Here is a 22,946-nt window from a genome sequence, read left to right as displayed (position 1 = left end):
CTCCCCCATCCCTACTCACACAGCCAGTGAATGAAAGCTGATTCAATAACCTTACAGCTACGCCTTGTTATGTAACTGGAATGTGTGATCTTTCAAAAGAACTATTTTATGAAAATTAATTTGCATGCATGTATAACAAATGTGACAATATTATCCCCCCAACCCTGTCCCACAAAGTACTTTTCTATATATGAAGTTGGCCAGAATTTTTAATGCAGGGAAAAATAGTTTTCTGGAAAGGAAAATAATGCAGCTTTGGAAGGATTTCCAAAGAGGTTGGAAGGCTGCATTTGAAGATGGGAGATTCACACATTACACGCCCCAACTCCAAAACAACAATCCTGGATGAAGTATTAGGACTGGGTTGCTGGTTCTTCATCTCTGCCTTATTGAAAGGAATATGTGTTTATGAGCTGAAGTTATTAGAAAAGCTTTTTGTACTTGTCCCGACTATCATTTATCAACCCTATACATAGTTGATCACATGGCATTGATTAGGAAGCTAAGGGCTGTCATCTCACTGCCTTGTACTCATCAAGCACATTCAGGCCGAAATGGAAGGAACCATTTATCTTCCAGCAACTGCTTGAACCACTTTTCTGAGGCCAACGCTGGGAATTCTGGTTCTATATATCATGCACACTGCATAGAGAGAAGGGACCATAGGGATCTGTTGAATGGCAAAAGGCTGCTCCCAGTGCCTTCAACAAAAGGTTATTTTAAAACTGGAGGAAAATCAATCTTGGAATTGATTTTGAATAGAGATACTTCATCTCTATTGCCTCTGTGAAATCTACAAGACAGATTGCATAAAAATGGAGAGGATTTATATTTATGATTTACATACATACATTCCCAGATTATGGTTCAGGACATAATTAAAACTAAGAGATTTAGGAAAGTTGGGCTGCAATCCTATTCTCACTTACCTATTCTCACTTACCTGGGAGTCAATCCTTTTGAAGTCAGTGAGACTTACAGAGCAATCCAAGCTATAGGAAACCAGCATAATTTGTGCCTAGGGCAGATTATGCTGGTGTAATTTACCCCTATTCCAAACGCCAGCCACTAGGTAATGCTACCCAACTCAAAAGCTTGCTCACTATTTTTGTGATCTTTTGGTTCGTATTGATAAAGATATTTCACTACTGTGGATTTTAAATGTTACAGTTCAATAGCCGAAAGCACTCATATACCGGTATATGCTAAAATGTTTGTACAACTTAACTGCTTTAAATGTTGTTGAAATAAATGGAACTGTTGATGAATTGATTCCCAGGTTTAGTTGTTCTGAAGCAGGCACTGGAAATCTAAAGCCTGGTAGGGGCTCTAATTTGCCCCATATGGCCATTTCCCTCCAGCTGTGCCCACTGGCCCCACATCATTCCTCTGCTATCAGGTGACTGATTGATTGACTGAGTATATAAATGCATTAGTTTTCACCTCTCCCCCCCCTCTATCTTTCTCTGCCACACCCATCTATATCTTGGAATACTGTTCCACGTAAACAATGCTGAAGTATCCAGTTGAAACCTACCTTGAGTGACTTAGTGACCTTGAGAATGGGGCATTTATCTCCCCACGCCACCACCCAAGATGCTGTGCCACAGTTTGGCTTTGTAGCTGTGTTATTACACACCACCCACTTCACTAAAAGAAAAGCCCTGGGTCTGGATAACCTCTTTAAACAGTTGCTTTTAATGAAAGATTTCCAATAACGGGTATAGCAGTGCAGTAGCTTTCCAGCAGACAGAACAGAAAAGGTTGTGGTGATCCATTGGAAGATCAATCCTTGGAATGTAAAGCAACAAGGAGCTGAGATTTAAAATGTGAAATGTTACTCTTTCCACATGTATTTGTAGAAAATGGATACGTTTCAAGTTCTTTCAATTATAAGCCACGTCTTCTCTCCTTTTCCTATGCAGATTGTGTTACTTATTTGAACATCACTTGTTCTTCAACAGGTCACCCAGCTAAAATCAGGAGGATTTATATGTGAAACAAAACCATTCACTGTTTTTAAAGGCAGCATTTCAAAGAGGTTCATGCAGACTTCTCAAGGCACTGGGATTTGCACTGAAAGTTATTGTAGAATAGGGTGTGTCATCTGCTGCCACCTAGAAACATTATTTGCACATTCTGAGATTTCATTTACAGGGGGGTAGCCGTGTTGGTCTGCCATAGTCAAAACAAAATAAAAAATTCTTTCCAGTAGCACCTTAGAGACCAAATAAGTTTGTTCTTGGTATGAAGAAGTTTGCATGCACACGAAAGCTCATACCAAGAACGAACTTAGTTGGTCTCTAAGGTGCTACTGGAAAGAATTTTTTATTTTGTTCAGAGATTTCATATTAGAGAAAATGAGAATGGTCCACAGATATCCTATATAGTCTCTAGATGTCATTCTGGGTCCCCTCAAACCCCACCCCATCTCTTATGTAGGAGGCTGGATTCTACAGAAAGAGAGGCTGCTAAGAGGCCAAACCAATTTTTGGTTACTGGTAAGTGAATGGTTCTAGCCAAGTATGTTAAGTATTACCTTTGTTGTGTTAAACTGGGGTCAAAATGTTGCATAGGAACTAAGAGATGGAGACCTTTCCAGAAGGTAGGCTGAGGGGGACACACTTTCCCCCCTTCCCTGGCTGAAGGTGATGTTGTGGGTCTGTGGATGGAGGAAAACAAAGGGTAGTCAGATTGGTAACTGGAATCTGGAAAGAAAGGTAGGGATTGTGGCCCTCAAAATGTAATGGACACCAGTACCTGTTGGAGTATTAATGCTGTGAACCACTCATCCTGTATATATGTGCAAATAAAACTGTATATATTACAAGGACACTGGAATCTCAAATGACCTTCATTCTGTGGAGATGATAACCCACAGTATGTGTGGAGACCTTTGCAGTCTCTTACTGCTCAGGGACTGGGGTCTGCCCCATAACAATGCTAATAGCAAATTCACTCTCTGAGAATGGATGCTTCTGGGGTTGTATGCAACGAAACTCGAAGCAGACCAACTGAAGTTAATGAACCTTAGTTATGCTCATGAATTTCAGTGTGCCTACTCTGAGTCAAACATAGTTGAATAATAATAATAATAATAATAATAATAATAATAATAATAATAATACTCCACCCATCTGGCTGGGTTTCCCCAGCCACTCTGGGTGGCTCCCAACAGAATATTAAAAACACGATAAAACATCAGACATTAAAAACCCTAAATAGGGTTGCCTTCAGGTGTCTTCTAAAAATCAGATAGCTGTTTTTTCTTTGACATCTGATGGAAGGGTGTTCCACAGGGCGGGTGCCACCACCGAGAAGGCCCTCTGCCTTGAAGACCACCCTAGATCCAAAACAGCTCCAGCCACATACATAAGTGAGGTAACAGCAGGCTATGGGGAACCCCAGGATGTGCAAAAGTAAAAAAGTAAAGCCCTTTAGAAAGAAATCTTAAAGGGAGGCAGGGATTCCAAATAGATCAGTGAGGACTGAGCATGCTCAGTGGGCACAGAATATTGATTGGCTGCTGGGGAAGGAGTATTGGAGTATCCTAGAAAAGGATTGGTTCAAACCCTGAACATTCCAGTAGTGCTCCAGATGGCACCATTTTGTTGCAGGTCCTGCTTGCTTCCTACAACGTCTGTCTTGCTGAGGACAATGGGGAACTTTTGTGCATGAGGGGTTCAGTGTGTGGAATAGAGCAACCAGATCACAGCCACAGTATTTGTACACGTGGCTTAGTAACAGCAAGAGAGCTCTTTGCCAGTTACGTTGGGGAAGCAGGCAACCTGATCCACCACCAAGAAGTGTGGAGAGTCCATGGATTTAGGTTGGTTTAGTTAAAGTCTCTGTAAAGCTAACTAAACAAAATCAACTTAAGTCCACATGCCCCAGTTTAACTATTCTGTGAGCTGGGTAGCTGTTGGATGAAATCCAGGTAATCTGCCTTAAGTGGCTTCGAGATCATGACTTCTGCTGGCAAAACGGAAGGTTGTCATAATTCCCAATGAGCGGCAGGTTAGATTCCCAGTTCTGTTAATAAAAAGTGGATAGACAGACACCAATGACTGTCACAAGTTTCCAGTAAGGTTGTTCGGGTTTTTCTCCAAAACAAAGAAAAACAAACACAATTCTCCACCCTCATTTCTAGTGAATGGGAACAGTGCTGATAGATACAACAGGACTGAAAGAGAATGGATTGTTTTCACAATGTGTAGCTAAAAAGAGATGCTCAGCACTGTTATTTTATTAGTAATGGCATTCATGTTGTGCTTCTCAGAGGTGTGCTTTAGATTGATGGGAACAGTAAGAGAACACCTTGCTTAAACTGATGTGTTACAACCCAAATTCTGTACACGAGGAGCACTTTTTGCCTGTAACAACCCAGCGGTGGACATGTGAATCCCCTGTTCTTCTGAGATCTGTAAATTCATAGCAGATGCGATGGAAGGAAAGACAGGCTTCTCTCTCTGGGCATCGTTCAGGGCCCAAATGCACCCTTCAGCAGGACCGTTTTACAGATCAATTTCTCAAGGTCATAAAAAATAAATGTAAACGCTCTTGGAAGAGTCCGTTAACATTTGTACTGCTGCATTATGCATAAGTCTTACCCTCTTAAGGCATGGCTAAACTTTGCTAGATTCCATTAGGCTTTCCCCATTTTGTGTCGCTAAGAGCTGGCCAAAAATGAAAAAGAAAAAAGAACTCAAAATGGCAAATGCTGGTTGATTCATAGCCTTTGCTAAGGTCTTTCTAGACATTTTTAATAATACTTCACAACCTTCCTTGGAGTTCTATTCCCACATTGCATTTCAGGGCGAAACTATGTATAATGTGAGAAGTTATTATTTTATTCTCCTGAAATGTTTTGTTGTTTTGTTGTTTGCTGTGTTGTTTTTATTGTAATTATCTGTATGTTTTAGTAGATTGTATATAATATATATAAAAAAATTAATTCTGTTAATGTGTAATTGTTTTTGAATGATCCCTCCTATGTTTTAGCTGCTCCTATTTTATCTGTAAGTCCCTGTCAGGGGGAAAAGGCAGGGTAAAAACAACAACAACAACAACAACAACAACAACAACATAAATTGACCCATTTATAATTTAAATCAGAAGTGGGGAGCTTGTTGTGAACTTCAGCTGCTAGCACCCTTGGTCAGGGATGAAGAAAGTCTAATTTAGGGTTGACATATGTCTGGAATTTCCCACACATAGGCGGCCGCCAGAAACTGTGTCCGGATGGGAATCGCTGAAACTTCAATTTTCTTTGGCCAATTTCTTTTATAAAGCCCAACAACTTTTTTTTTAATATCACAACATCTGGAAGGGCCACATGTTCCCCCCAACTGAAACTAAGTTAAAGCAGAGGTGATCATCCAGCAATTCCCAGGATAATTTGTGAATTCCCTGGAGCCTAGGACAAAGAGCATTTTTCAATTCACTGTACCCTGCAGGGCATACCTCCCCTTGGTAGGATGGCTGCTTAATTATTGACACCTGAAGCACCTTAGCAACCTGGGAGGGATTTCTTTGAAGACTGAAGCAAGAACTGGCATCACAATGGCTGAGGAAGCTCAAGTGAGTTTTCAATTAGCCAAAGTAGTTCTTTGATACTAGAAACCAATTTTGCTTATATTTTCAACAACAGCAACAAAGGGGTTGGAAGGAAAAGAGAGAGAAGAAAGTCTTTTGTTTCTGTATCTCATTGCACAAATCCAGTTAGGAGAAAGGGGCCTTATTGTTTGTGAATACAGTTTGTTCCCAGTAATGCAGTAATTACTATTTGTGCATCTGTTTTTTTGAAGCCACATGGATAAAATGTTGGGCCCTATAAAGCCGCATTCGGAGAGCACTTTATTCTGTTTCCCTGACATTTCCTTACCTGATAATCCCATCATGTTATATTGTCCTTCACTACTGCTTTATTCTACTAGTTTTCCATAAGTTTGGTACACATTTTCATGTTACTTGCTTCCAGAAAATAATCTGTTTCCAACCCCACTAATCTGGAAAAGTGTGGGAATTTCTGCTCAATAGCAGGTATTTTCTGCTATTATTTCTGTGCTATTCAATGCCATTTCCTCTCTCATATGTAAAACCAACAGTGGCTTCAGATGTCTTCTTTTTGCCAAGGCTTTAACTGACCCTAAATATCAGATCCTGGTTTATGTTTTTGAAGTCCCCGAATTCCTGCTTAATTTCTTTTTTTTAAAACAACGCTCTATACAATAGTTTTATACCATGTTTTTATTTTCATTATATTGTTTTTTTATATTGTGCAGTATTTAGGGATCTTTACAAAAATGCTAAGCAACTTATACATGCTTTTAAGTAAACAAATAAAAATATAAGAGTAACTATTTCAGCAAATGAGAACAGCATTACTCTGCTCCTTGTGGTACATCGAATGGTCACATCCACAACAGAGATTTAAAGCACTCGTATGCCACTTTAATAGTTATGGAGAATCTAGGAACTGCATTTTGTCAAGGGTGCTGGGCATTGCAGATCTGTGAGGTTTGCACTCTTAACAAACTATCGTTCCCAGGAGTCTTCCGGGGAAGCCGTGACTGTAAAATCAGTATATGACTGCTTTAAATCTATGGTGCAGATGCCATCCAAGTTCCCTCATACTGGGAAATAGCTTCTCCTTACATGAACCGACCTGGACCCTGTGGTCATCATCTGAGCTCCTTCTTTGTGTGCCCTCTCCACAAGAGGTCTGGAGGGTGGCAACATGAGAGCAGGCCTTTTCTGTGGTGGCTCCTTGTTTGCAGAATGCTCTCCCCAGGGAGGCTCACCTGGTGCCCTCTTTACATATCTTTAGATGTCAGGCAAAAGCATTCCTCATCTCCCAGGGCATTGGCTGATTGAACAACCTGTGGCCTTTTCAATGTTTTGGGGTTTTTTTTGGGTCACGATGTTATGTATCTTGTGATTTTATTTTCTGGTTTCATGTTGTAAACTGCCCTGTGATCTTCAGGTGGAGGGTGATATATGAATTTAATAAAATAAAAATGAAGAATTAAAAGGGGAAAGCATGCACAGATCCTAGTATAAAACTTAAATATTTGTTGCTGACAACTGGCCAACTACCAGACCTGACTGCAGCAAATGTGATGAATTGGGAAGAACCCCAGCACCAAGTGTAAAGTTATTTTCTCTCTCTCCAGGCGTGTTATTTTTTATTTTTTATTTATTTATCCAGTTGAAATGATCAGCATAAAGCTATGGACAGAATGAGGAAGTATATGCAGTTGTGCAATTAAGTAATAACAGACTCTGGGCTGATGGTGCTAACATCTCTACCCTTTTAAAATGGTGATATGTATCACACCACCTACTTCAATATTTGGTAACCCAGCCTTACTGCATTTCAGGATCCCCCTGCTCATTCTCCCCCAAAGTTGTGCTTTGATGGCACCATTGGGTATATGTCCAATCTTCAATCTTCATATAAGAGTACTTTGTCTTTCCATTTGTCATTAAAAAGGTAAAGGTAAAGGACCCCTGACAGTTAACTCCAGTCGCAGACAACTTTGGGGTTGCGGCGCTCATCTCGCTTTACAGGCTGAGGGAGCCAGCGTTTGTATGCAGAGAGTTTTTCCGGGTCATGTGGCCAGCATGACTAAGCCACTTCTGGCGCAACGGAACACTGACACCAGAGCAGCACACGGAAACGCCGTTCACCTTCCCACAGGAGCGGTACCTATTTATCTACTTGCACTTTTTGGCATGCTTTCAAACTGCTAGGTTGGCAGGAGCTGGGACGAGGCAACTGGAGCTCACCGCTGACCTTCTGATCGGCAAGCCCAGGAGGCTCAGTAGTTTAGACCACAGCACCACCCGCGTCCCTTCCATTTGTCATTAGAGATAAATAAATGGCAAAGGAAGCAGTGAACTGAATGAGAGCACCCTGCGCATCCCCAGGAGGACTGTCATCTTAGATGAATATTACAGCAAAATGTTGCAGCAAAAGAAATCTTGGTGGAAGCTTTCTGTATCTCTCATGCTGACCTCAAAATAAAGGCTGCGAGGCATTTGATGTGACTTTGAGATTATTCACTTGGAATATTCGTGACAAAGAATACTCAGGGCCAAGTTAAGCATGCAGAAATAGCACTTTGTTCAGGTCTTCTTTGACACTCTATTTTTTTTTTGGATAACATTTTATTAAATTTACCAAAAATAACAGCTAAAGCGCCATCAACAAATTTTTAAACCATAATTTTGGTTGACTTCCCTCCCCTCCCCTTCTTGGTTTCATTGTTTTAATACTCATTCACGCACGTCCTTAAAACCTTATAACTTAATATTTCAATTTTTAACCTTCTTCATCTTATTACAAGTGACTTTTAGGTTTTCTTTGACACTCTAGACCCCACATGGGAGATCATGCCTCTGAATGCCCCCTCTTCTACGAGCGTCAGAGAATCCTGACAAAAATGGAAAAGCAAGCAGAAATTGCTGCAGTTCAATTGTTTGTCTGTAGTCAGGAATGGAAATCAGTCAACAAAATGCAATCAGTATTTATGTTCACGTTGTTGTTTTTTAAGTCTGAAAGGATAACCAACAAATTACTCTTTTAAATAGTTTTAGTGTTTCCTTTACGTTGAAATGAATGTAAGTTACATTACCGATAGAGTTATGTAGCTTAAGAAACTCACGAGAAATAACAGACAGTGAGATGAATATCATAGAATTTGGTGGAAAGTGAGCTGTAGTGGAATAGAAACAGGGCTGATTTTGACATAAAAAAGTGGCAGAAACAGAAATGGTTGCTTACCTAAACCCCTACCTTGTGTAAAGCACAAACCAAAATCATCCCTGCATGTGGAAAACTAGAATGTCAGGGAAATACTTCATGGATTGTATGGCATTTATGTCTTAAAACAAGAGAGACCTGCAATAAAGTGTCCCTTTCTCAGCCTAACCAACCTCACAGGTTTTTTGCTTGGGTAAAAAAAGTAGGGGAAAGGAACGGCATGTGTCACCTTGAGCTCCTGGGATGAAGGGTGGGATGTAAGTGTATTAAATAAAAATGGATATATTTGGAGAGTCACAAAACTTTTGACAATGCCAATGCACAAATTTATGACCCAAGAGCGTGAAAAGCTGTGAATTCCTGGTTATAGGAAAATGTACATTTTGAAGTTATTATTTCAGACATTTTTTGGCAGGGCACGCTGCCAAGCCCTATGGAAGTGGCTCCCTCATTTGGCTTGCTCTTTGTCATTCTTTAAATCTTTGTCATTCTTAATGTAAAATGTAAAGAGTGTATCCATTTCCCTCTGTCAAAGACGATTGGAGGGTACACACTTGATGTGTTAGCCAAATGGAGATCTTTTCAACATGATTTTCATTTTTCTTATATGAATAATGTAACTCTTAAATGTTGTCAAAAAGCACCATTCATAAGCTTTTAAGGTACATTCATATGCTTGTTCATCTGCATTTTGATAATGGTTGTAGGGGTTTGGAAAAGGCTGTGTGGTCTATAGGCCTGTTTGATTTTCCATGGTTCCATCAGCCTAGAATCTAGGGTCTAGATCATGGAGACCAGGAACAGATTAATTATTGGATAATGAAGGGGCAATTCACCTGTAATACTTCCTGACGCTGAACAGAAAGCAATTAAAGGCAGAGGAAAGTATTCTTTCTGAAGAAGAAAGCAGCTTATTAAAGCTACAGTAGCCCTGTAACACCTTGTTAACATTTTTCCTTTCCACATTTGAATTGTTTTTTAAGTGGAAAGGAAATCCACAAGCTGGATCTGAGAAAGGAAGGGTGGACAACACAAAAAACAGTGGAACTCAATGCATTGGATAGCATCTAGGCTCCCCATATAAAAGTGATTGATTGAAGGGTGTCCGTTTCAAGACAAAATAGTTAGTGTGCATGCAACCATCAACAGGGAATGCAGATGAGGAATGGGAAGCTGTGGGGGAAAGGTCCAGGATGCAGGGGTTCTAAAAGGAAATGGAGCTCACCTGGGATAGCAGAGTAGAAAACAGATTGAGAAGAAGAAGAAGAGTTTGGATTTGATATCCCGCTTTATCACTACCCGAAGGAGTCTCAAAGCGGCTAACATTCTCCTTTCCCTTGCTCCCCCACAACAAACACTCTGTGAGGTGAGTGGGGCTGAGAGACTTCAAAGAAATGTGAGTAGCCCAATGTCACCCAGCAGCTGCATGTGGAGGAGCGGAGACGTGAACCCAGTTCACCAGATTACGAGTCTACCACTCTTAACCACTACACCACACTGGCTCTCAGAAGTTGTGAAGATGAGTGGAAGATGCAGGACCAGAGGGAAAGGCTGGCAAAGGTGTTGGGGAAGGGGGACAATAGGAAAGTTGGAAATAAAATGACATGCAGCAGCGACAGAAAGGAAGAAAAACGAGAGGAACTTGTACACTGGAATCTCCAGATCAGGAAACAGAGATGTGTGTTTTTATGCAGTGCATAATCTCAATGATGCACAATGCAACATAGTTAACATGTGAGAGTATAAACTAGCCCAATGAGATAGCTAGCCAGTCACTTATTTTCAGAACATCAGAGCATGGATAGAGCACATGGAGTTGCAGAATGCATTGTGCTGAACATGCCGACCCAGCTATGGTCCTCTGCTTCTGTTGCAGGGACTGGGAGTGAACCAATATGAGCTCAGCTCAGCTCAAGGCTTCTTTGATTTGCAGAAATAAAGCAAAGGTCCAATTTGTATGCTCACAGGATGCAAGAGGACTCAGTAATCTTCCTTTCTTAAGAATACTTTTATGAAAATTCACATTCAACTTTGCTCTCTTACTGGCATAGTATGCTACCGGTGTAGCCCCATAAAAGCAGGTAAGAATCACCAAATGACAGAGAGCTGCCTGCCCCACACCTTTTGGTTTCGTAACAAACACACCCAACTGGAGAAACTTGCTGGCTGCAAATGAATAGGGATAATAAACGCTCAGTTCTCTTCCAACCCATAAAAAGAAAATCTTTCAGCAGAGGGCAGCACAGCTATTAATCTTTATTTATTTATCAAATATGCTGCTCAGCTCTAGCAATTAGTCCAATTTCCTCAGTTAATGGGGTAAACATCATTGACTGGTGATCTCAGTTTATCAAAAAGGTTGGCGAGTAGAGGGAATAGCTAGAGGGACACTGAGCAATGAAAGGGTTTAAGTGTTCCCCCTGTTTATGCATAACATGCCCTGTTCCCAGCATTCAGTGTCTGTGACAACATTAATAACCATTTTATCAAAAGCAAAAAAAGTGCTGTGCTTTGTATGTATAAAATGCAATTAAAAGATACTCAAGTTGGATCAATATTTTGCAAAAACTGCAAGGTTTTTAGCTGGGGCAATTAGAATAAGATCTATTATTTGATTATTGATGTAAACCTCCAAAATGTATTTACCTCTATCTTCAGTACATTTTGTTTTATTGCTATGGCTAGTGGCTGATGCAAATAAAGATTCTTCTGATCTGATCTGACCAGACCTTGCAATGGTTGCAAGATATGAAGGCCTCCAGAGTTTTGTATCACTCCCTCAGCTCCCATTGAACTCACAAATCATGAAGGGGCACAGGAAAGGATGTATTTAGTGACCAAGCCATGAGCCTACATGACAGCAAAACCACCAGGGCATCTGTGTCTATTGCTATAAACAGCAGAAAAAAGTCCAAGATAATTGAGTCCAGGGGTAGTTAACTTGATACACTCCAATTTATTTATTTGTACTCTCAGCAACCATATTCATACACACATCCATTCTTACACAATGGAATATCGATAGATAGGCAATGTCGCTATTTTCCAGGGACATTCTCAGGCTTACAGAAACTGTCCCAGTTTCTGATTTGTTCCCAGAATGTCCTGCTTTTCCTTGGGACATCCCTATTTTCATCAGAGGGTATGGAATAGGATGTCCCTAGTTTCATCGGAGAAATGTTGGAGAGTATGGGATAGATAGAGAGACAGTGCAAGAAGACGCGGAAACGTGTGCTATTTTAAACCAAAAATCAACATTTTATTTAGAATATCCATATACCAAAAATAAAATTAAAATCAAAATTTTCCTTTGTGTAGTGAAATATCAATATTTTGAAAATGGTAAAATAAAGCTGTTCCTAGTCATTATCTCATAGATATTTTACAGAACTACAACTGTATCTGAATGTACATCTAGCTCAAGCGTTAAGACACTTAAGAGCCTAAAGCACTGAACGGCTTCGGAGAAAGCAGACGCGTGAGTGAGAACAAGAACGCTTACATGTGGCAACCCACATAACAAACGGAACAGCCTTCACCAGCCCAGCCCACTCCAGATGTTTCAGATGACAACAACAGTGCAAAACATCTGGAGGGCGCCAGGTTGGCAAAGGCTGATGTAGAGCATTGCAGGGAGGACATGGTGTCAATGGCTCCATATTTGATACATGGGAAGAACGACTCCAGACAAAATTAAACGCTTGGGATACTGGTAGCATCTCATGCCTAGAAATGGACATGCTGAGGCACTGGAACTCCAGGCTACCCAGAATGTCTCAGTCCAGTCATCAGCAGAGCTACAGTAGTGCTCCATACAGCAGCTCAACAGCTCAGCTGCAGCTCAGAGAGACTCTGTTGCACAAGTTTGGGAAGCGGCAGATGTTGCTGTATGGAATGACAAGTGAGAGGAGATCATTTCATCTCGTCCCAGTTGCCCATGGATAACTTTAGCTGCTTTGGTACAAAATATTATCTGTGCTGCAATAGCTAAAGCTGATCCAAAGGGCTGGTCGGAAGTAGCCGCCCTCAGCAAAGCTGATGGAATTAAGCTGATACAAATAGCTGTTGCTGACTTTGCTAGGTGGTTTAAATTGCTTTAGCAAGGAAAACAACATACTACTGTTTTGACAACAGAATCAAATATACATACATGGACTTTGCAACTTTGAGAGTTGGTCTGCAAAAGCAAAGCGTTCAACAACATGACTTGGCTTCCTGTAAATCTCTGAGATGGATTTAATTGTGAAATTGGAAATCCAAAAATAATTACTAGCGTTTTTATTTTAATGCCCTGGGTGGTTTTTCTTTTTTTGTGTGAGCCTTTGAAATGCAATGTGTCTATTTTTAAAAACATCACAGCAACCTATTACAGCACAACCAAGCATGTCTACTCAGAAGTATATCCCATTGAATTCAATGGGACTTCCTCCTAGGTGTGCATATAGCATTGCAGCCTTAGAGAAACTGCTGCTGAGTTTGCTGGACTTTGTACTGACTATTTCATGCGCCCATAACTAGACTAAGGGATCCAGTTTTATCTAGTTGTGCTTTGTCACCTGTGACACCTATGGCCCTGGGTGAAGAGACACCCACAACCTTATTGGGCATGTTGATCAAGTTCAAGGGGATACTGGTAAGAATTGTGCAGCATATCAGCATCCAGATGTGCTTCAACATCAGCTTCTTGTGCGGAAGGAGATAGCCCTTGATAGATTGGGGCAACCTTCTATAACAAAAAGGAGTGGAGAGAAATGGAGTTCCGGTTTTAATTATGCTATGAAAACAAGCAGCAAATTGCCTTAAAAGGTCTAGCTTCTTTTTGATGATGGGTCACACCTTTTACCCATAATTTCCAAATGGTGAATACTTCTAATAATTGCACCCAGTGGACAGAAAGGTCTGAGATTGCTTACGAACTAGAGCACCGGACTTGAGCATTCTTTATGACGTGACTACTACTCATGGTGAGAGAATTAATGTGCATCAAATGAAAATAATGGGTAAAATTGGCATTAGTGGACATTTACTGGGGTAAGACTGTGACTCAGTGGTAGAGGGCATAGATTCAATTTGTGACACCTAAATTTCAGTGTCAGCAAGGAATGAAAAGGAATGAAGGTGCTGGGAATGACCTCTGTCTGAGACTCTGGAGAGACAATGACAGAGTAGACAACATCGACAACCGGACCTTGTAAAAATGAAGAGAAACTTGGCTTGTTTACAGATTCGTAGCCTTATCCATCTGAGTCCAAGATGTGTTAGTGCTTTTCCAAGGGTCAAACCAAGTGTGATGGCTATATTGTTTAAACTGGGACTGCTCCAATTGTGTTAAAAAATGACTGGTTTTAACAGCAAAAGGGGCAAGTTAGTGAAGCGCTTACTCCCTGAATCCATCGCCCTGAGCTCTTTTTGCCCAGCTGAGTTCTGGCATTGGAGCTCATCTAAGAAGAAAGGTAAGTCTCACACAGAGTTTGCTCTTCCCATCCACCTGTCCCCATTGCTGCTAAAACCTTCCAATTGCAGTAAATGGAACTGATGCCACCCCATCTAGTTTGCCCCTAAAGCAGTGTTGCTAACACAAAGAACAACTGGACATTTCTTCTTAGGGTCGCTGGCTCATAATTCAGGGGTGCATTTATTTTAGAGGGCACGTATCCATTGCTACAAGTAATCTCCCCGGCAGCCTGCAAGGGGCTGAGCACCTTCACAACTCACTGAACCCAACGAGATTTGAGCAGTAGCACAAGTGGCGCTGGGCATAAGAAACTCTTCCCCAGGCCACAGCGAAGTAAAGTGCACAGCTGAAATATTACTGTTCCTATACACTAATAATAAACTCCTGTTCTCTGAGCATGGAGCCTTATGCAGCCAAGATGGCAGCATCCATGCACATGATTGAGTTATCAGCACATTTTGAGAAAGCCCCTGATTTGCAGAATGAGAGAGAGAGAGAGAGAGGAAGGAAGGAAGGAAGGAAGGAAGGAAGGAAGGAAGGAAGGAAGGAAGGATAGAATGGAGTATCCTGGCAGGCTGGAATGCTGAACAGGAGCACTCTACACTTCTGTTGTAGGTCACATTGATACCTCCTATGACCAAAAGCTAGGGAAATACTCTCTAAATATGTCCCCCCCTCCATTGTATAATATTTTTGAGTGCTCATTTGGTTTTCTGCGCCTGATTTCAGTGTGATAATATAGGTGTGTGAAATACTTATGTCCCCAGGATGCCATAAAACCTGCAGTCACAGTTAAAGAGTTCCAAGCCCATGTTACCACCAGCAGTCACAGCTTTCCTCCAGATAATATCATCATACCAAAAGAGAACTGTCAGCCATAGCTTCAAGCCATTTACTACTTTGGAGATTTTGGCTTGAACCAAGTCTCATTACTGAAATCAATCAATATTTGAGATATCTATTTCCATGTTAGTTAAACAAATACTGCTTCATACATACCGTGTTGCATAACATTTAAAAAAAATCGCTGGGAAGTTTTCTTTTCTTGCTTTCAGCTACAATTTCTTACTTTCAAATATATGCAAAATTTTAAGAAATGCTTCATGCCCTTTGGCATTCCAGATGTTGGTGAACCACAACTCCCATTAGCCCTAGTAAGTATGACCACAGGCCAGGGATGATGGGAGTTGTAGTTCAGTATCTCCTGGAGGATACCTGCCCTAAATCAATGGAATGATCTTCAAATTATTCTAAAGTGGGAAAACAAGTGGAGGGCACGCACACCTAAGTAACCATCATTCATGACAAAGTGTCACACATTTCAGGAGGACTGACTCATGAGTAGGTGTGCTGGACCCTTTTGCAGTTTTGTCTTGTGAGCTATGTATGATGCCATTCTACAGAAAAGAACACTTCACACATGCTTTGTTCCACCACCCACCATATTGCTGAGTCCGAGAGACAAATCCTACCCACTTTTAAACATGCATTTTAAATGCAAACTTCCAGTTAAAGAGCCTGACTATTGTTAACTTGTGCCACAATTTCCACACTTAAATAGGTACCTATTTGTATAAGCAATGGCAATAAATAAATAAAATTCAAGATTAATGGAAATAATGAGAGCATATGCTGTTCATATGTTGCTCCAGATGTTGTGTTGGCTGGCAGTGTTTTCAGGTAATTTGGGTTCTCAAGGTGTAGAGATCATTCACTTTTACATTGCATATCTGAATCAAGAGATGAACACATGTAGGAAAGCTCTCCTATCCATAATGTTGTGCAGTCCCAGAACAGTTAAAACAATAGGCAGGGGCATAGCAAGGAGGGGGCGGTTCGCCCCGGGTTCCATAATGGAGGGGGTGACAAATTATCAAGGAACTTTTTTTGATTTTTTTTTTAAAATGCCTGCTCCGAAGGTCTTATCTTACTATACTAGGGATTATATAGCTATATATGAAATTTCATGCATATCGGTTAATATCTTGACCCTCCTCCACCAAAATAGCTGTTCACTTGGCTGTTTTCCTATGTCATGAAGGCTGAAATTTCAGTTCAGAGAACACTTACTGTTCCCAACCCTAACCCTGTGGAAAGCCATCTAATTAGACTTTAATTTGATTTTGAGATGTTTTTAGGAGGTAATTTAATTATTGTTTGATTTTATACCAATGTTATGTATCTGATGTTAGCCACCCTGAGCCCGACTTCGGCCGGGGAGGGTGGGATATAAAAAGTTTTTATTATTATTACTTGTTATAATTCCTTTGTAAGAAAAAATGAAATAACGTAAAACCATTTTTGCGGCGGGGGCGGGGGGGGGGATCAATTGTGGGGTTGACAAGAAATTTTCCGCACCGGGTACCACCTGACCTTCCCATGCCTGGGAGGGGGGTGACAATTTTCTTTTTGCCCCTGGGTACCAATTTAGCTTGCTATGCCCCTGACAAAAGGCACTACACATTAGAAGCTGGTTAAGGAATCTATGGGCAACAAACAACTGTATCCTAGAGTATACCAATTAAAATCAATGGAAAAGTCCCTTGTTTCAGTGGGTCTTCTCTCCTTATGGAGATTCAATGGTTGAGGTACCATTGGTTTCTGAAGGGCTTTTCTGAATTACTTTGAGTCTCATAATTCAAACTCATGAATGAGTAATCCTTCTGAATTCAATGTGATACTGACCCAAAAGTGGTGGACAGGATGGAGCTATTAATAACTGTTTTCATATATTCTGAGAAGAAAACTAAAGGAGGTGTAAAATGTCCATTTGTCTCAAAATACTACACATATCAGCATAAGAAAATGGGCACAATCAAGTTAAAATTAAGCATTTTTAAGAACCATTGGTTTCAATGGGAAAGTTAGCTTATGTTTACATTTTCACATTTCAAATAATGGGATATAACAGTGCAATCCTAATGGGACATAACAGTACAATATACACATCTACTCAGAAGCAAGCACCGTTAAATTCAATGGCACTTACATCCAAGTACTGAGAACACATTTCTTAGAATTATTACCTCTGTAAACATCCTGTACTTTTTTTTTGTCAATAGCTTGCTTGTTTCTTGTGATGTTTATTTGGGTTTTCGGTCACAAAAAGTCTGAATAACTAAATGCAATAGCAACAACAAGAATAGTAATCACTGTTTAATCATGGTAGAAGAATTGAAGCATTTTTCACAAGTGATATTAAGAATACCTTTCTTCACCTCTAAAATTTTAGAGTCTAAAGTGTCATTGCTGTTAATGCAAGAGTGTAAGTGGAAGAAAAACCACATTTTGTTTGTTCCTTTGGTTTATAGAGAAAAGAAACTATAATGCAGTATTGGCTTCCCTTGTGAAATACCTTTTCATTTATTTCAAGGTAAGATCTGTGGGAATATTGATTCACCAGATCAGTCAGCACAACAGGAGGAACAAAAGTCACAAAAATGAATGGCACCATTGAAAGTTACTCACTACTGCTGCCCAATAATTTTGTTATTCTATAATAACTGGTTTTGGTTTACTTCAAATATTGGAAATTGGGGAGAAATACTTAGGCAGAAAAGGCTCACTGTGGAATACAATCTACTCCCGAAACTGTAAAATAACATTATTAATTTTTTATACATTTTAATTGATATTTCCATTTATACAGGAGTAATTCAAGATCATGTCATATGTTTCACTGAACATAACAATTTGCTTTTTTTGGGGGGGGGGGGGTTGTACCATATAACAATGTCAGAACATTAGTAACTTAAATGACACAGACAGAAACTTCCCCCACCATTTTTCACAGTTATGATTAAACTCCAGAGAGCTTTCCAATTTCCTTTTCTTAAAACACTGTTCATATAATATAGAATGCAGCAGTTTTTCTACACAAGGTGAAACACTAAAAGCCCTTGTTATGTCTAACAGAATATTACATCAGCTTTTTGTCATGAATGGTGGGCAGCACAGTTGAAGCAAAAATAAGGGAAAATATGACTTGGTATTGTACAGTCTCAAATTAAAGCAGGGAAGTGGAAAATGTTTTGCATTAGCTGGGGAGGGTGGAGATTCTGCCCCCACCCAGGTTTTTATTTTTTATTTTTGGACAGCTCACATATGTGTTATGGTTGTAGTTATAGGCATGTATGATTTTTCTATGTAGAACAGCAGTTCTTAATTGGTTCTGCTAGTTCTTCTAATTGTTTCGTTAAAACTACCAAACTGATACGATTGAGAATACTATGTTAACACAGTTATAACATCGAGTTTATACACTTGTTTCTTTGAAGTACTAGGAACGATTACACATTTTATTTGGCTTTGTAAGGACTGAAATCTTACAGATAATACAATCTACTTTTCCTTGTAGAAAATATGGCTCTTTTCAGCTAATTCTCTGAGGTTGTCCTTTTATCTGCAGCTGACTGAAGAACCAGGTGTCTTTTTAAGCAACCAAAGATGCTACAGTATATTTTTCTACAGATTTCATTTAAAAAATAATAAGAAGAATAGTTCTCTCTGGACATTAGAGTTAATTTGTTGCAGCACAATTACTGCATTTAGGCTTTCAAATCCCTTCCCATTTAAAACTTGCAGTGTGATGACGCCAAGCGTATGCCTTTTACGGTAGTATCTCCAAGTGACCAGATGAGGGCACTTTAAACATCTTTGCATTGCTTGTGAGGCAAATGCAGAAGCACAGTGTTACCTAAAGTCACATATAATCCTGTAGAACACTATTAAGATTGCAGATTTCTATTCTTCAAAGTTCATAAAAATATAAAATATGTACCATACCACAGGGTTGTTTTTCCCCCTGAAGTTTCCATCCAACACTAAGAACACCTCTCTAAAGATATTTAGTTTTTCATTTGTCTTTGCGCCTGTCATTCCAATTGCATTTACTGACTGCTGTAACTTCAGGGTTGTTCTGTGTTTATAGCAGCTGCTGTTCTCGTCTGCCCATGATGGCTCGTTGCTTGCTCATGGTTCTTGGGATTTTGGATTTATTTGCTAGGAGCAGAACCGGACGTTTTGCATGCGCCTCCTCAAAATGAACAATAAAATCACAATTTTTCTTTCATGAAAATGACTTTGCAGCTCATGTGGTTGGAACCATCATGGGCAGCAGTAGAATCAAAATGGAAGCTGCCACGATCAGGATATTTTAAAGTACCATTTCCTGTTCCAAAGACCAGTCCCACCATAATGTTTTGCATTCACAAGATGGCTTTTGGAACAATTCCTGTGGTGGATGTGTGCACACAGGGCCAGCTCAATATACTCTGCTGCCTGAGGTGAACCAGAAAATGGCACCCTCAGGAATTAGAGTTTGTTAAGGGTCCTGGGTTGGCGCAGGGATAGGCAATGTAAGGTTCATGGAGGCAGGATCAGCTGCCCCTCCCAGCTTTCCAGAGCCTGCTGCCTTGAGGCGACTGCCTCACCTCGCCTCATGGGCCCTGTGTGCATAGGGAAGCATCACATCAGAATCCATTCAGCTTCTCAAAAGAGACTGCATGAAATAGATCTGTCTGTAGGGTGGCCGTTTACACAGCACCAAAAAAAAGAAAAAAAAGAAATCACGCCCCCATCCCCACCCCACCCCAAAAAAAGAAAAACAAGAGGGCACAGTTAGCATAAAATCTGCATGTTATTTTTTTTTATAAAGATAGATGCCAATTTGGAAATGATGGCTGTAATTTAAAGAGAAATGTAATACTTCTCACTCTAGTGAGAATGGCAGTCGGTTGCCCGAGTGCTGGTTGTGGATGGGCTACCTCAAGACTCCTCCTTTCCCTTGTTATGGTTCTTAGTCTTTAACCTGTGCTTGAGGAGTCCCTGGAATTGACGTTGGGCAAGTGGTGTTGGTGATATATTCCCAACAAAATGCACCCACAACAATCACACTCAGAGCCATTCTGTGTGAGAATTGGACTTCAGAAAAATAAATTTATATACTGTACTATGACTCGCAAACCCTTCTCACCAGTATTTTGTAGGGCACGTTGCGGACTGGCCTACTCTGCCTTTTCCTAGCTCCTTGATTCCTTTTCCCTGCTCTCCTTTATTACTAGCCCCAAGTATATTTAATTATAACTGACTGTATATTAAACTGCTCTTCTATATGCATTGCTTTTGAGCAGACAATGCACTGGAACACATTCTCTCTGATACTGCATCTCAACAGTATTTAATTCTCAAATCAATATCTCATACCAGGTCTTCTCACAGCATAATACACAGTACTAAAAACAAAACAGAAACCCAACCAATTCCTCTCCATTTATTACTTCAATTGAGCTTAAATGGCTGTCTATAGCAGGCACTCAAGATTAACTTTTCATTTTCACATTGAAACTTTTAGGGTTCAACTCTTTCAAGGAGAAAACTTTTACCTTTGCAAAAATCTGGTATTGTTGGGGGGTCAGAGCTCAGTGGGAGAGAAGATACTTTGCATGCAGAAAATGGCAGGTTTGATCCTGGGACTCTTTGAGTTTTTATTTTTATTTTTTAATGGCTGTCAGGTTGCAGAACATCTGCCTGAGACCTTGCAAAGCAGCTGCCAGTCAGAGGTGACACTATGGGGCTAGATGCAGCTCTGACAGGTCAAAGTCCTATGTTCATATGACACAGATTGTGTGTTTCCTCTGCTCAAATCTTGTTCAAGTTTTGTATTCTAAAAACAACAAGTTAGAAAGTATATATAAATAATTAGTTTGCTTTTTAAAAATAAAAGTAATCTATGCTCAGGGAAACCATTTATTTTAACATTTTATTTTGCAAAATAATCATCTTCTTTTGCTTCCCCCCCTTCTTAAAAAAGTGTGGTTGGTGTTTTTTTTTTTTTTAAGAGCAGTAAGATGCAAGAAGGAAGATGTCTTACAGCAGCCTTTTGAGATTCAAGATCATTCAGTGAGTCCTCACCATGACAGGATCATAAACTTACTGGTTTTGAACAAACTTAGCTGTCCCTTAGCTGCTGAGTTTTAGTTGCACCATCTAGAAATGTTTCCTTCTTGTGCCATTTCTGTCCCCCCCTCTCTCTTTCTCTCTCCCCCTCTTTGTGTTTGCCATTTTGTGGATGACCTGAGCAGCTGCTTCTCACTCTCTCTCTCCTTTCTAGCTTTACTCGGCCTTCCTTGTTTTTCTGGTGTTGCTAACATATGCTTCAAAGAAGAAATGGCAGAAGAGCACAAAGTAGCTGAGGTACATAAGAGAACACCAGAAGACGTTGGAAATGTGTGAGTGACACTGGCCTTGTTGCATCCAGGCGAAGACCAGGTAGTTGATGATGCAGCCCACGAACATCTGTGTGATCTGCGATAGTGTGATAAACATGGCAAACTTCCGGGACACTCTGAAGCCAGCAGCCCGCAAGGCGTAGTAAGTGTACATGAGTGCATGCACTCCATAGTTCATGGTCATAAACCAGCCACCACCAGCTACCATGTCCTTGTATGAGTACCAAGAGTAAAGCAGTACAGTAATGTGGTGGTACCAATGGAGGAAGATAAGCTTCTGTTTCCTAAGAACAATAAATATTGTATCTCCTGGGGGGGGGGGAGAAAAAAAAAAAGAGAAATATTAGAACCCTGAAGCGTACTTGTGAATTAGGTGGCACTCCTAGCCACGGAGGCCACCTGGCCCTCTAATAACAAAGATGCAACCAGGTCTACCGCCAAACTATGTACCTGCCCATTTAGACATTTACCTGCCCATCCAAAACAGGCAACTTACTTATCTTCCAGACATGGAAACCACAAAGCTTCAATCTTCCCAGGGTTCAAACTCAGTTTATTGGCCCTTATCCAGTCCATTAAGGCCCTGGTCTAGAATTTTGCACAGCCTCTTCTGATTCAGATGTTATAGAGTAGGGATGTCCAGCTCCCAAGAGACTGCGATCTACTCCCACTAAAAAAAAACTGGCAGTGATCTACCCATTGTATTGACCAAAGTTGTTGAGCTTTTTTGGCGATCAGCCAGGATCGACCAGGGATGCCCCGCGCGATCAACCGGTAGATCGCCATCGACCTGTTGGACATCCCTGTTATAGAGAAATTGAGCTGTGTGTCGTCAGCACGCTAATGGCACCAAGCTCCAAGAAGTTTAATGGCCATTCCTAGTAGCTTCATATAGATGTTATGCAACACTGGAGACCAAAGGATGCCCTGCAGAACCCCACAGCACAAGAGCACTTGTCCAATGTTATTTTCTGTAATACAGTATCTCTGATATGTCTCCTATTCAATTGATTCAAGATGACACCATGGTGAATGGTACAAAAGATACTGAGAGATTAAGTAAGCATAGCAGGGTTGCAATCCCCCACTACCTTTCCTGATTCAGGTCATCCAGGATGCTGAGCAAAGTCAATTCAGTCCCATAATCGGGCCTAAACCCAGACTGAATTGGTTCTATTGTAGATCATCCGTGCCATCCAGGCACATTTGCAGTTGATTATACTGTCAAAACCCATGAGGTGTAAGATCATTTGGGAATTTTTTGTCCAATTTAGTGGCAAAGACCAATTTTTCAATGAGATTGATGCTGCAATCCTACTCCCACTGACTTGGGAGTCAGTCCCATTGAACTCAAATGGGACTTACTTTTCAGTTGACATGTAAAGGATTGCAGTGATAGAATCGAAAGTCAGCTTATGGCTGGGTTTGCATGAAATTTAAGCCAAGGTAGACATTTCACAGAAAGTATTAGCTACTATTGAGAAAAAACTAAAAT

The 22,946-nt window shown here is 40.5% G+C and overlaps 1 protein-coding gene across 1 annotated transcript in view; it reads right to left on the bottom strand.

Annotated features, from left to right (window-relative positions):
* Positions 1–21,315: 21,315 nt before the first annotated feature.
* ELOVL6 (ELOVL fatty acid elongase 6) overlaps positions 21,316–22,946 on the bottom strand; it is a 73,042-nt gene continuing 71,411 nt past the window's right edge. Inside the window, exon 4 of the mRNA XM_033160206.1 lies at positions 21,316–21,760. Within this exon, the coding sequence (XP_033016097.1) occupies positions 21,336–21,760 (425 nt within the window). The 3' untranslated portion in view covers positions 21,316–21,335. The remainder of the gene's footprint in view (positions 21,761–22,946) is intronic.

This window comes from Lacerta agilis, chromosome 9 (genome assembly GCF_009819535.1).
Source record: "Lacerta agilis isolate rLacAgi1 chromosome 9, rLacAgi1.pri, whole genome shotgun sequence".
Classification (NCBI taxonomy): Eukaryota; Metazoa; Chordata; class Lepidosauria; order Squamata; family Lacertidae; genus Lacerta; species Lacerta agilis.
Note: the sequence above shows the minus strand (reverse complement) of the source record. Positions and strands in the feature narration are given on the sequence as shown.